The sequence below is a fragment of the Rattus rattus genome, chromosome 7 (assembly GCF_011064425.1).
Source record: "Rattus rattus isolate New Zealand chromosome 7, Rrattus_CSIRO_v1, whole genome shotgun sequence".
Classification (NCBI taxonomy): Eukaryota; Metazoa; Chordata; class Mammalia; order Rodentia; family Muridae; genus Rattus; species Rattus rattus.
Genome location: NC_046160.1, coordinates 55,104,269 through 55,119,115, shown reverse-complemented (window position 1 = coordinate 55,119,115; position 14,847 = coordinate 55,104,269). Strand labels below are relative to the sequence as shown.

At 39.1% G+C, this 14,847-nt stretch overlaps 1 protein-coding gene across 2 annotated transcripts in view; it reads right to left on the bottom strand.

Annotated features, from left to right (window-relative positions):
* Positions 1-1,535: 1,535 nt before the first annotated feature.
* Positions 1,536-14,847, bottom strand: part of Immp2l (inner mitochondrial membrane peptidase subunit 2) — a 911,968-nt gene continuing 898,656 nt past the window's right edge. For both annotated transcript variants that reach the window (XM_032907674.1, XM_032907673.1), the window contains exon 6: positions 1,536-1,675. In XM_032907674.1, the coding sequence (XP_032763565.1) occupies positions 1,556-1,675 (120 nt within the window). In that variant the 3' untranslated portion in view covers positions 1,536-1,555. The remainder of the gene's footprint in view (positions 1,676-14,847) is intronic.

Genomic DNA, 14,847 nt, shown 5'->3' with positions numbered 1-14,847 from the left:
TAGTGAAACCACTTTCACCCAAGAAAAGTTCTGACCCAATGTTCACACCGATGGCCCTTGTTCAACTGAATGTTCATCAAACAAAGACAGAAGTCTTAAATCTAGGGAACAAATTGGTAGGAATAAGAGAGACAAGAAAGGGTATGGTAGAAAAAGTAAATGTGTATGAAACTGTCAAAAAAACAATTATTAAAATAAGTTTAAATGTAAAAGATTAAAAAAGTCAGATGGTGGTGGCTAGTACCTTTAGTCCCAGCACTTGGGAGGCAAAGGCAGGCCTATCTGTGAGTACAAGCTCAGCCTGGTCTACAGATCAAGTTCCAGGACAGCCAGGGCTACAGAGAGAATCCCTGTCTCAAAAAACAAAAACAAACAAACAAAAAATCTGATAAGCCTGAGTATGTAAGTCTTCAATGTTTGCTGAGTCAACTCTCAGAATGCTAAATAAATTAGTAGAAGAAACTCATACTTTTCTCTGCACGGTTTTTGTTATTCTAAACCTGTCTTTCACAGTGAACTACAATCCACATTTGCAAGATGAAATAGAACTGACCTGATGAACACAAGGTAAATCTTGTTCCTATCGGAGCAAACCCTTCAGCAACGGCCGGAAAAGGTGTTTTATTGAGATTGTTGCTGTGTGTGCTGGAGCACACTCCCATTTCAGACAAGTTACGGACCCTATCATTCCACCATTAACCCCCTTGCAGCTGTTGATTTCAGTGAGTTGCACTGAGAAGTCACGTGGGAAAAAATGTCAAACGTCGTTGATCTGGATGTGATTATTTCCCATTCCACTTAGAACTTTTCCCCAAATGCTCAGCAATGGCCTTACTTGTCACTGCAAACAGGTGTGGGATTACTCAGAACTTTTATATTTAAAAGGGCCAATAAAAACATTCATTATATCAAGTATTGATGGAATTTTTTTTCTTTTCTTTTTTTTTTTTTTTTTTGCCATTACCTTTTTTTCTGTGTTGGATAAGAAATAAAACATTTTTCACTAAGGGACTTTGGTTAACTGGTAATTAAACACCCAAACAAGATGTGGATAAATGGCTGTTTTATTTGACATCACAGTTTCTGGTCCTTCCTAACTGACACTCACTGCTTTGTGGATACCTTCGATTACAATCCAATCACTACCTTTACGTGCATAACACTTGGTTTTCCTTGTTCAGTCTTAACAGTAAAAGACAAATCATCTTCGCCACACATTAATTTTAAAAAGATTTCAGCAGGAGGTTTCAAGGAAAACAATCTTGATAACTATGTACAACATTCTCCAATTTACCTTCTTTAATACGTACAGGTGGCATGCATTCATGTTCTCCAAGACCTGGGTTTTTTTTTTTTTTTTTTTTTGGTGATAACAATATGGAATTAAATACAACACACAATCACATGTCATTTATTACTGTTTAATATAGAAAATCTTTCTTTACAATTCCAGACAATCTTAAAAGACACACAGAGGCCTCTTGTTCCGCATCACTGGAACTTCTCCCTTCTCGAGGAGGCTTCTGGCTTCCTCCTATGGTGGGCTCTCATGCAGTTACTCCTCACTAGTATGGATTGGGGAGCGCTTTGGAGGAAGAACAGATTCCAGTTTCTGCCAGCGCTCTGGAGGCCACAAGATATGTGTAGCATGCGCATGCAGGAGTCCCAGAGAAACCTGAATCCAGGGGAAACAGAGAGAGAGCAACAAAGAAATCATTTTATACTGGCCACTATAAATAGCTTGAAAATATAATTGATTCAGGTCTGACATGCCATGGAAAGACTGTGATTAAAAGCAGAAAACATTTAGGAGCATTTTCCCAGGGTTTGACGTGCCCACTTGCTTAACCTTCATAACAGTGATTTGAGGGAATTATGGTTTTAATTTTCTAGAGCAAGAAACAGTTCAGAGAAGTTTAGAAAGTCAAATACATACAATGCATTGAAACGTGGTTTCAGTAATGTTTCAGCTTCCAATCTTAACCTCCACCCTCACTCAGCAGACTGTTCTCACAAACCCAGGAAACACAGATCTAGTCTATAGTCTCAGATGTCCTCCACAGCTACTGCCTGAGAGAGATCTTTATAATGCAGTCATACACACACACACACACACACACACACACACACACACACACACACACACACACACACACACACACACACAGAGCGATCAAAAACATTGTTCCATTTGCTGGATGACCAATTAGAGTTCGAATGTTAGTCTGGGTGGAGACTGTTTCCAGGGAGACCCACCAAGCAACATGGGCAAGAACACAGGAAAACGATGAGAGCTCAGATCAAACAAAGCTCAAGACCAATAGAGAGAAAAAGTACCAAGATCATGGCAGATGGAAAACAAAACAGCATTTGTAGAGAGGAGCAGCTCTCTGCTGAGAGAGAAGAAACCTGACAGACTGTAGCTTAATATGGACGGGATCAGTCCAAAGAAGAGCAAGAAGCCCTGGGGACTTGGGAACAATTTCTTCCCTTCTAATTATCATGAAAAATCAAAAATAAGCACAGAATCAGCTCTACTCAGCAAACATCACTAGTCACCTGTGCTTGCGGTAGTAGTTCCCTCATTGCATGTCTACATATACATCAATTCATATATTATACTTGTCTTCGCACACATCAATGGATGAATTATACCTGTCTACACAATGCCTATGTATGTATTATGTCTACACATATATCAGCATATACATTATATGTATTTGCATAAATATCAACATACACATTATACCTGTTTGCATAGACATCAACATATACATTATACTTGCTGCATACACGTGAACATAAACATTATATTTGTATTCTGAGCCCTTTGAATGTTACTAATATCCTGTGAAATCATACCTAAATACTTCAAAATGCATCTAAAAACTAAGACTCTGTCCCACTTGAGCACATTGTCATCGCCATGTGCCAGGAATCTCATATTAATACAGTAATAAAACTCATATACAGTCCATATTCAAAGCACTCTTGTTGTTCTTGTAAATGTCTTTTAGACCCATCAAGGATCTAAATGTCATTATTCTCATCAAGGATATCAGACTGCATCTGCTGGCAATGAGATTGTTTCCATCCCCTCTCAGTCTACTGGGTCCACACCATTGCCTTTGTGATGTTGTACAGCTCAACTAGCTCGAGATTTTACTCATGAAAAAACAAAAGGTAAATATTTGGCAAGAAAAAAATGTAGTCCATACTTTATTTTTCTGCCTGTTTCAGAAGAGGGCACAAAAATATTAGTTTTATCAACTGTTGAAATAAAACGTTCAACAGTTCAATATGATGATAACCCCTCCATTAACACTCTTTTCATTCCCAGATAAATAATATATGGTGATATTCCGAAACGGTATAAATATCCTGAATGTTGATACATTTTATCTAATGGCCTAATTGCACATCACTATTGTGCCTTATTTATTGACAGTAAAGATTATACAGAAGTTATTTTTATCTTATTTATTTTATAATTTTTGTTGGCAAATTCTTTAAAAGGATTTCACTCTCAACACCAACTGCTTCTATTTCCTTTATTTCTTTGTTAAGTATATAAGTTATGCTATATTATGCCATGTATGCATGTATATGTGTTTTGAGAAAGGGTCTCACTTTGCAGCCCAGGTTAGCCTGTAACTCACAATCTATCTTGGATTCACATTGCACTGGTACTAAGAGAATTCCTCCTGGAACAGCCTCCTGTGGATTGTACGCCACCACCAAGTCAATTTTAGTCACCATTACTATTTTCTGCTTGTTTGCAGGATGTTTGGACTCCTCATTGCCCAGTGGGATTCTCTGTGTCCTTTAGAGATGTCTGTGAACACTTTCTTGCCACCAGGCATTTCAGGCTCACCCTGAACCTCATAGCTGTCCTATGTATAATCCAATGATTCTTTCAGGTGCTTTGGTTCCTTTTAGCCAGAGTGTCATTTATAAGCAACATCTGATAGCAGTTGTGTCAACAGTCTTGGGTGCCAAGTCAGAAAATAAATATAAAATCAACAACAACAATAAGAAAAGGTAACCAGTACCAAAAGCTGCCCTTCACCTTTCCTTACGTTATAGTTTATTTCCATAGTGACTGGGTGGCTTCCCCAAACATTTAAATACTCATTTACAGGGTACCAAAATACATAAAAACAGTTTCAGAGTAACTATACTATAATTTCTACCTACAATAAATTTACTGACTAAAAATCAAGACGTTTTGGCAATCATTTTGGTACTTGAACCAGTGTATTTTCCGTTGCCAGTGTTTATATCCTACAATGTGGGTGCATTACAGAGAAAGAAGGTTCGCTGTGGCTCATGGATCTGAAAGTGTGAGGCTTAGGGTCCATAAGTGCTGATAGCATTTATCCTGGTGTCCTCCAGAGCAGGGAGCATGCACGTGTACATACATCCATCTGGTTCTCTTTCTCCTGATAAAGTCACTAGGATTTTGTCACAAAGGTCCACTCAAAAGCCTGTTTATCGTGTCTCAAATGGGGCCACCTTCCAACACCACAGTCCACTAGGTTTCCATCTTTCTAATACTTTACAATGGTGGGAAACTCCAGTATAAATTCTTGGGGACAGACCATTTCTACCCAGAGCTGCTCTATTACACATTTTATTGTAAGGATGTTGGCTATATTCACTGTTGGTTTAAATCCTAGGTGAGCTATGTTATCAACTTACAAGCAGGTTCATCTGTTTCTATTTACATTCTGTTTTAGTTTGTTTTTAACCCATTTGTCTTCAATTTTGAGTATAGTTGTGGTTGAGAGTGATTCCTAGCACACACACACAGGCACACACAACCATGGCAACAGTGTTACCACCTAGAAAATACTTCACTGGATGTAGATGATCTGACATCACACTGCGGTTTCTATCTAGCTTTGCTCATGTGTAGGCTCAGCTGAGATGGAGAACAGTGCTCTCCATCTCTTCAATCATAACTCATTTTAGGTTGGACAGCAGGTACTCAGTTGTACCTCGAGTACTGAGTTGCTTTTCCAAGTTGTTTAGCATTCACGATAAGGGTAATTTGCCCATGTTTTAACTTGGTTCAACTCTTGTCAATATACTCGCTTGCTTGCTTCGTTTGGAGCTCAGTTTTAGACACAGTGATTGAATTCTGATTTTATACTACCCACTCATTTTACTGAAACTAATCTTAGTGGGGTTTTCTTTTATTCTGAAAATATATTAAAGGTACCATTTCACTTTCTGAAAGAGTTAATCTAAAAATTATGAATTGTATTGGTGAAAATTCTGGGGGATAATATCAATACTGTTTAAATGGTGATATAGAAAATCTGAAATTCAAGCTTAACAATACTGAGATTAATATGTACAGGAGACCTTTATTCACTTGCTTAATTGTCTTGTGGATTTTTACATTTTCATTTTAGTTTTGTAATTTTATTTTGATAGGTATATACAGATAAGGGGAGAATGCATTAAATATAGAAATATATTAAATTAAAAAGCATGTGATTTTATTTTCTATATTTTAACTTTGGTATTGGGCATAGCTTTGGCCTCCCTACCTGCTATACTCTTTTGAGAGTTCTTTAGATAAGTGAAAAGGATTCAGACATTCAAGGAATTTTATCTTACCAGTAGCAAATGTGATTATAGAGATATTTGGTAAATCCAAAATCTGACCAGAGAGGCCAGGAAAGCTTAGAACAAGGGAAAGTTCAACCCAGAGGAAGTCGGTGGTCAGCCCGGGTCAGCTGATGTGGTAGAAAGTATAGGGAGATCTGCTTCCTTATTCTCAGCTTGCACTATGTAACTCAGTCTGCTGTTGTACTTGGGCCTTCCCCTGACTAGAGGAGGTCCACCCACATTATGGAAGACAAATTGCTCTCTTCTTGCAAGAACAGACATCATCTAGAATATTGTTTGACAATGCATCTGGGCACTGTGGCCCAGCCAAAGTGGCACACAAAATCAACACCCGAGAAACATAATCACCCACCCCGCCCTTGGCTTTGTTCCACATTACACTTAGTGCTTGACTGCAGAAGGCAGTGTTTTGAATGACTTACACATATGACTCAGTTCTCACAATGACTCATGAGGTAGACATTCCGTCTCATTTATGAGCACAGCAAAATATTTTTCAGCTAACACTGAAGTGAGTTTATACACCATAGTTATTATCCAATGTGACATTTCTGACAGACGAAGGGGCACAGACTTAATTAAGTTGAGGCAATCAGTAAAGTGGTAGTGTCCTGTACAAAGCAGAATATGGTCCCCATTGTCGCCATGCTCTTTGTCTCTGTTAGGGCCAAGTATGTTCCTGCGAATACCAGATTCATCACATGCAAGTGGGATGAACCGTATTCTTTCAAATTTGTATGATGAAATCCAAATATACAGTCTTTTTCAGAATTTGACTATGTTTGCCTTTAAGGAAAGTGAAGTTAAAATGAGGCCCTGATGCAAACTCATTTATATTCTTATAAGTGGTGATTAAGACATGGATGAAGCCCAGGAATGCATATACACAGGAGAAAGAACAGCTCATGAACATTGTATAAGGATCTGCCTAAAATACACAAAACGAGAGCTTACAACAGACCAAACCTGCTGGTCTTTTGATCTTGTACTATTTTCTCTAGAACTATGAAAAAAATAGATCCCTCATGTTTAAGCTACCATCTGTTATATTTTGTTATCACAGCTCAAGAATATGAATGTTTATGCAAATAAAAAAGAAAAATGGAAGTCAGATTGATAATGCTTCCAATTATTCATGACATAGAACAAAACATATTGAAGGCAAAAGGAAAAAGAAATATTATTAAAGAGGGGAAGAGGATATGTTTACCATATAAAATCGATATGTTTCCACGAGTTAAGTACTTTGACCAAGTGTTACAGTTTGGCTTTAATGTCCCTCAAAGGCTTGTATGATATATGCTTTCCCCTTAGTAAGAGGCTCTTTTGGTCCTATAAGAAGTAAGGACTAGAGGAAGGTCTTACCCTGGGTGCCTTATCCCACCTCTCTGTCATCCTGGTCAGAATAACAGGTTTTCTGCATGCTGCTGCCATAACATACTGCTATACATCCGGCCCTAAAGGAACAAGCCAACCAGTGCTGGGATAAACCTCCCAAACTGAGCCAAGTAAATCCTTCCCCCTTTTAAAAGATTATCATCTTGGACTTTTTGTTTGCTTTTAATCCTTGTTTTCAGACAGGGTCTCACTATGTATCTATGGCCAGTCTTAAACTCACAGAGATCCACCTGCTTCCGCCTCCCTAGTGTGGGGATGAAAGGCACGGGCCATGAGGTATGATTTCTCTTGTACACATGTTATAGTAAAAGAAAGCTGATTAAAGAATCAGTCATACCGGTGGTACAGTGGGAGTTGATCCCCCGTGCTCCTTACTCATGTGTGTCCCAGATAGAACTATGTATCTTTTATTGGGTTTACAATATTGAGAATGAACATTTATAGTAAGAAGCATATTTAAGAAGCATATTAGTGGACCATTGAAAAACCCTAGCATGTCTCTTTTCTTTCAGTATCTACTTAGGAAGGAAATAGGTTTATGTGCATATAACAGTGAGCCTCTTACAATTAATCCGTTATCCCCAAGGGGCATTGAGCACATGAATTAGGAATTAGCCATCTAGAATAATAGTTCCTGCCTTGTTTTGATTGTGTACTATTTGATCAGCAAACATTTTTGGAATTCACCAACAATCCATGAAACTGAACACTAGCAAAGTCCAATTTCTTGTTTGTTAGCTATACACAGGAATAGGATTGTTCTTGTACCTAGCATAGCATAGTACACATCAGACTGAAGGTGGATGCTCCCGACCTTAGAGAGCACAGCTTTAGGAAACACCATTAGTACCAGCTGGAAACTGGTTCGTGCTATCAGTCACCTAGTTTGTTTTGTCTACAAAATGCCAAGGAACCACATGAACTAAATTTCCACTGAATTACTTGCCTTTGATCAAATTGGCTCCACTGAGAAGTTATTTTGGCTTCTGGTAGGCAGACATACGCATCACCAACCCAGCTTTCCCCAAGGTGCCAGGGGCACAGGTGTAACCGTGTTTTTCTCCTCCCTCTCCACAGGCATGCAGTGTACAGAGCACACCTCCATTTCGTGGCTTCATGAGCCTTGTCTTGAAGGAAGGCCTCACAAGGGCAAAGTAAGGAAAGGTAAAAGCAAGACATCAGGGTTGGATAGAGTAGAAAACAAAGGGAGTGAAGAAGTCTGCTAGTGGGACCAAAGGTTCTTTCAAGACAATGCTTACAACTGAGATGAAGACAAGAGATCTAAATGTGAGAAGTGTGACAAAGATCAAAACGAGAAGCTCGTTCGATTAAATGTTTTTAAAATAGAAAAGATAAACACGGTATATATCCATATTATTAACAAATAAAATCTGTCTTTGCTGAATCTATTTACTAGCATAAGTAGGGAGGTATTTCCACATGAACAAGGTCCAGTGATATTTATTCTACAATATAACATTACCTACGACTATGTTTGGAAGTCAAATCAAACTGAAGAAATACAGATTTTGACACTTATTTAAAACAAGAACTGATATATCAAGCCTTTATACAATGTCCTCTTTATAATCTGACAACCAAGGTTTTTTTTAGCGATACATACTTCCAAACTTGTTTATTTTATGTTTCTGTGTGAGGGAGTATGGACACTGTGCACATGTGAAAGTCAAGGGACAACTTGTAAGACTGTTTTATTGTTTTATCACCTGTGTCTGGGAATTGAACTCAAGTCATCAAGCTAGTGGCCTTACCCACTAAGCTATCTCACAGGCCCTCCAAACATCTTGATTCTGCAAACTCCTTTAAGGAAACCATAATTCTTTAGAAAACAGTATCAGGAGACAGGATGCTTCTGTAATCACTGATAATGTACTACAACATAAAGGAGGCACAGGACGTCTACAAACAACTACCTCACCACCTCAACAGAACTCTGAGAAATACACAACAATTTTTACCCTTGTTACACGTGTATTTTGGTCCTTTTCTAAAAAATTCATATATTAGAAATGGAAAGAAAACCAGTTTTCCCTGGCTCTTGTGGCTACCATCTGCCTCCAAAACAAATAAGCAACAGTAGGAGAAAGCAGTTTATGCCTTGGTGAATCCTGGTGGTTCCTTGGCCACTGATCAACAATCTTGCCCATTTTCCTCTTCTAATACTAAAATTTCCCAGAATACAACATCAACACCAATATTTTCAGGGTTAGCAAGTGAACATTTGCCAGTGCTATACTGACAATGTGTTCCAATTCTTTCTGGACTGGGGAATGCCTAAGGGGAATGTTGTTCTCATAACCAATGTTGAGAGTGGTGCAGTTACCAGCAATTACGCTATAGTCTCTGCCTTGGTCATACGCATTCAGTATAATGCAGCAAGTGAGTGTGAGGGAGGAGGTCCTGGCAGTGCTGATCCTGGATTCCTCATCCCACTTCTTTATTTTTTAAAATCATTTCATCACCTTTATTTGCTTTATTTCATCATTTTTACACCACCAGCAATGAGACTAAGAAAAATAAAAAACAATTCTTTTAATAGCTAGCACAAAAGAGAGCATTTTTTTTATGATAGTGGCAAAAACAGATGCATGGCATACATAAATCAAACAGAATTAGAAATAAAGGCAAGGAATAAATGTCACATCATAAAATGAGCAATTGAACTGTCCAAAAATATTCTCTAAGAGACATTTTGATAAAAGACTGAAGAATAGAAACACCTGCTTCATTTCAAACATGGCTTAACCCACTTTCAAGGTTTTCATCATTATTTTTGGAATAGCAGACAAGGTTCCTAAAGAGTAGGACATTAGCCTGCCACCCATTTCCATGGTCCCAAGGTGCTTTTCTCCACAAAACTGAGCAGTTATACCCAGCTCATGATAAGCAGACACACGAATGCTTCTTTTTTCAGTAAACTGACACACCAAGAAGACCACAACTTCCTTATTGCACAGGGGGCAAAAGAGAAAAGCATCAATCTCCCTCTTTACAAAGATTCTGGTTTTGATAAGAACAAAATTAAACAGATGTGTGAGAATGGAGGAGAGAAGGAAGAAGGTTCTGGGGAAAAAGTGAAATGGTTGAGAAGGAAATGCAAGGCTCAGTGGATAGGAAAATGATTATTTGTACCAAGGCATTTTAATAATGAACATGTGTATGTATAATATCATGGCATGTCATGAAACAGTGCCTAAAACATGAAAAATATAGTGCATGCATGATTACAGGGCAGGAAAATATGGGAAAATTATATAATTAAAAATGTTATTGCTTTATTTGTTCTTCAATAATTTCATACATGTATTTTAATTACTCCATCTCTTTCTCAGCTCTCTCCAGTCTTCATCATACCTCCATGTATTTATTTTTATAGCCCCAGGTAGCAACACATGACCAGATGAGAGCTATTATTGTATAGTATTATGATATGTAGGAAAAGTGTTTACTCATCTCATGCAGTGTGCCAATTCATAATTTTATGCAGAAACATTAGTGTGATTGATTATAGTTTCTGTATCAGACTTTGCCAGGATTATCAGTTATGTATGGTACAGGCATTGCTATAGATAAGATGTTGATATAATCACCGAGAAGTCTGGATTTTGAAATAAATATTTCCAAGGTTTTAAATATAATATTTGCATTTAAATTATATACAAAGATGAATATTTTACCTAAGAGAACTGATGCTATCAGAGTGAAGTGTTTAATCCTAGGTAGGATGACAGCAGGCTAGAGATAGAATTATAGAGAAAATGCCAAACATAATCCACATTCTCCAGGACAAAATGATTGATAGGTTGATACAATATAATATTTTGACACTGAAAAGGGGCCAGGCATCTGCTTCATGCAACACTCTTTCAAAGGCCCCACTCTAGGACAAGTGTTTTCCTTCATTACCACCAATTTTAACTTTAATCATTTCAAAGCAATTTTCCTGCTCAAGACTTCACTTTAATCAGAATGCATTTCCAGGTCACTTCATGGTCCTCTTCATGATTCTCTCTAGGCAACTACAGAATCACACATAATCATTCTAGGCCCCCCAAGACACCGTCAGTAAGTAGTTAGTTCAACATTTTATGCAAAAAAATAGATACAAAATGGGCCTCTAGGGGTGTCTCCAGCTAATTTTCATGAATTAATTTCCCAGGATTAATGTTTATGTACCGGTCTCCTTACCACATAATCAAATCACTGGAGGTGAAGTGGTCTAACTTCTCATTTTGCAGCTTGATTAAGCAGGTGATGAAATACTTGAATATAATTTGGATAGTTAGCAACTCACAGCATCCACAGTTATCCATTGCGGTTGGGTGACAATACTGAGTGATGCCTTACTGCTTGCTTGCGTGCCTCTAGTAGCTGATGTCCCACATGCTATTTTTATGTCGGAAATAAAAGCTCATATAATCACATGAGGAGAGAGGTATAAAAGTCTTTATTGTGGTTGAAATTGTCTTCAAGCATATTTAGAAGCACTGGGCAGGCAGCCACTGATACACAAAAGCTAGCCATTAGTAACAGGATATCCACATCTAGTCCTGCTGTGTTGGTGGATGTGGCCATTCCTCTGCTGAGGGTACACAACTACTCATTTAGGCGGTCATATGGCACCAAACCCTTATCAGACATGTCTCTTGGCTTCTACTCTCTCTTTTATCTTTTCTCTCAAAGTGATACAGAGAAGATGTACAAAATAAATAACCAGGAACAAAAGAAGATAAATAAAAGTGGCAACTACATGGCCCAAGAGAGTTCCTGTGAAAAGCACCATGCCTAATACTCAGCTGCCTGAGAACCAAGTGAAGAGGAAAACACAGTAACTTAACACAGCTCCCTTTGGGAGCAGGGAATTTTTTCTTTAAAATCCTGGAAAAACTTTCAATTCATCAGGGAGGATAAGTTTTTCTATGATGTAAGTTCTCTCTAAAATATTTCTGACATTAGGTCTTACATCAGGTATTTTCTGGGTCATAAAGAATGGCATCCACATACCTAGCGAGACTCCCCAAAGAGTCAAAAGCAGAGCTCATTTGCTGACGATCTGATGTATGCTGTTCTGTAAGAGGCTAAAGTGCTACAGTTATGTATAGAACTTTCTAGAGCTCTCACTTGTTCCAGTAATGAGAACTCAGCTTCCAGGAAGGCTTGGGTACACAGCATGCCTTTTGTTTCTTTGTTTTTTATATTTACAAGAGCAGAGTGAGTCAGAACCAGAACCCATTCACTCTGCCGAGCAGCTCACCTAGATCGATGACCTGAGTGATTACAACTAAAACCGTAGCTCTTCGCTCGCAACAGAAGTCTACACAGAAGCCTTCCAGAGAAGTGCATACATAAGAAAGATGAAACAAAACGAAAATAAATTAAACCCTGGATTTAATCCCAGCAGCCTTGTTTTCTCTGAAAGGAAGACCTAACAGGCATTCCAGACTTTAAATGTACATCCAGTGCAGCCGGCTACAGCTCGCTAAGATCGTGCAGGTCTCACTACTCACAACAATGTCTTCATTCCTGAGCAAGTGTCCACGAGAGTCAATGCCATCTTCCACAGAACACATCCAGTACCGTACAGTCCTTGACTTGGGCTCAATCCTTTAACTCCCATGTGTGTGATAAGGAATGTGGAGGGAGGCGTACAAAGCCTCCCTTACTGGAGAGACTTAAGTGCCATCAAGATTTACTGGCAAAGCTACCCCTAACCTTCATGATCATACCACACCTTCCAGGAGATATACAGTGTCCTCTGTTGTCAAGACTCTACTTCCTAAGCCTAGTTTTCATCAAACCCATTCTAAACACTGTGACATATGCTTCCTATGATATCTTATTTGCGTATCAGAAGAAAAACTATATTGGAATGAATCTGTGTCGTGTGCTACTGAGCTGCCTGACTGTTGTGTCCTGAAAACTCTAAACAATAGCATCCTTAAGGATCTCGCACACCAGTTTATTAGCAGCTCCACGAGAGCCAGAACAGGCTCAGAAATGCTGCTCATAATCACCAGGTAGCAGAACTGGGACTCGAAACCTAGCTCTGTTTCTTAGTTTAAATCCCTGCTTGCTATACCTGCCAGTGAAATGAGGCGTAGAGCCCTGGAAATCAGAACGGTTGGCAAGGCGCTCTGTGCCAAATGCTTGCTGGGCTTGCTCTCTCCCCAGGGAAGGGGCGGCCTTTCATTTTTGACAGCAAGCACCAACATTGCACATTAAGGTTTATACACAGCCATGCTACACTGTTTGGGAACCGCTACTGATTTGCAGCAGCAGAGCATGTTACAAGCCACTGGGCTGTAAGGGACATTTGCTGGCAGTGACAGGAAAGCCAGTGCCTTCTATAGAAGCATGATGATGGCAGTGTACATAAAAGTAGTAAAGAAACGTGTTAGGATTTTAAATTGTTCTCCTTTGACTCAACACCAGAGACATGCAGAGGCCTGGGGAGGAGGACAAGTGTGCAGTCTACTAGATGTATGCTGTTATAATCTGGAGGGGACACACTGTGTGTTTGAACAAGGTGGAGAGGTGGAGGCCATGGAAAAGGAGAGTCATTTGTTAAGTAATAGAGGAAGAACTCGGGAGAGGAAAACAGGCTCTAAACTAACCAGTGAGGCTTCCCTCGATCACAATACAAGCAAAGAAAAGCAGAGGCAGTGAAGGGACATGCAAGAGTATACTCGTGAGATTTTTCATGGTGGTATTAACAAGAACATGGTTGTATCTGGAAGAAAGGTAAAGACAGTGCTCTGTGGATGTAGCTTAACAGTCCTGGCCTGCTAATCTAGGCTGTCATAAATGTGTCTGCCGATTTTGCTCTTTTCTCACCTCTCCTCAGTTTGACCCTCCTAAAAAGGAATTCCTGGTCCTACCTCTGGGCATTTGCACGTGGTACTTTCTGCCTCCTGGAAGGGTTTTTTCTGCTCTTTCCTAGATAACTAATCATCATCCTCAGAGAGTTTATATGTTTCCTCCTGGAAGACTTCCCTGGCCTTTCCCACTCTTCGACAGCTCATGTAGATATACACTTAACATTAATCACAGTGAATCAATAGTGTACTTAGTCTGTTCCTCTCTTATTGGGTATGAGTTTCTTGTTCCAATTATATGGCAGGGCAATAGAAAGAAGCTCAAGTGATTTTGACTAAATGAGCGAACTACATGGATGCAGACAGTTGCTATCAGGCAACTACTGGACAAGGGATCTGAGAGAAGAAGAATGAGTGGGCGCAAAGGTTACTTCCACTGCCTGGAAAGCCAGAGATATCTTTAATAATTGAGGGGTCACAGCACAAGCAGCAGATTTGGAAAGCAATGAATTAAATTGTGGAGTATGCAATCCGATTCCTTCATTACAGGAAGATTTCCAGCACAAAGTCCAAAGGTGAGCCTGTGAAGTCCTACTCAGAAATTAGGGAGTTGGCTTTGTAGCTGTGGGAATGTAATGGCTCTCCGGGCGAAGGGCTAGAAAGCAAGGTTGCTCAGTTTTGGAGGTAAAGCTAAAAAGTGAGGTTTATGCAACCACATGCAGAAATTAGTACACTTGAATGGACTGCAACACATCCACTCTAGCTATGCTTCTCACCTTGTTTAACTGAGAACATTGAGGTAAGGCATAACTGGGGACTGCCTAAAGCCAGTAAGTCATCTTCTCATTCCTTTGATTTTAGAGAACAAAGAGGACCTCAGTGAGATCACTACACATTCCGAGAGCTTCATTCATTTGTACCTAATACTTGGAGATCTCCCGTAGAAATATTTTTTTCTTTCAGAAATGCAAAT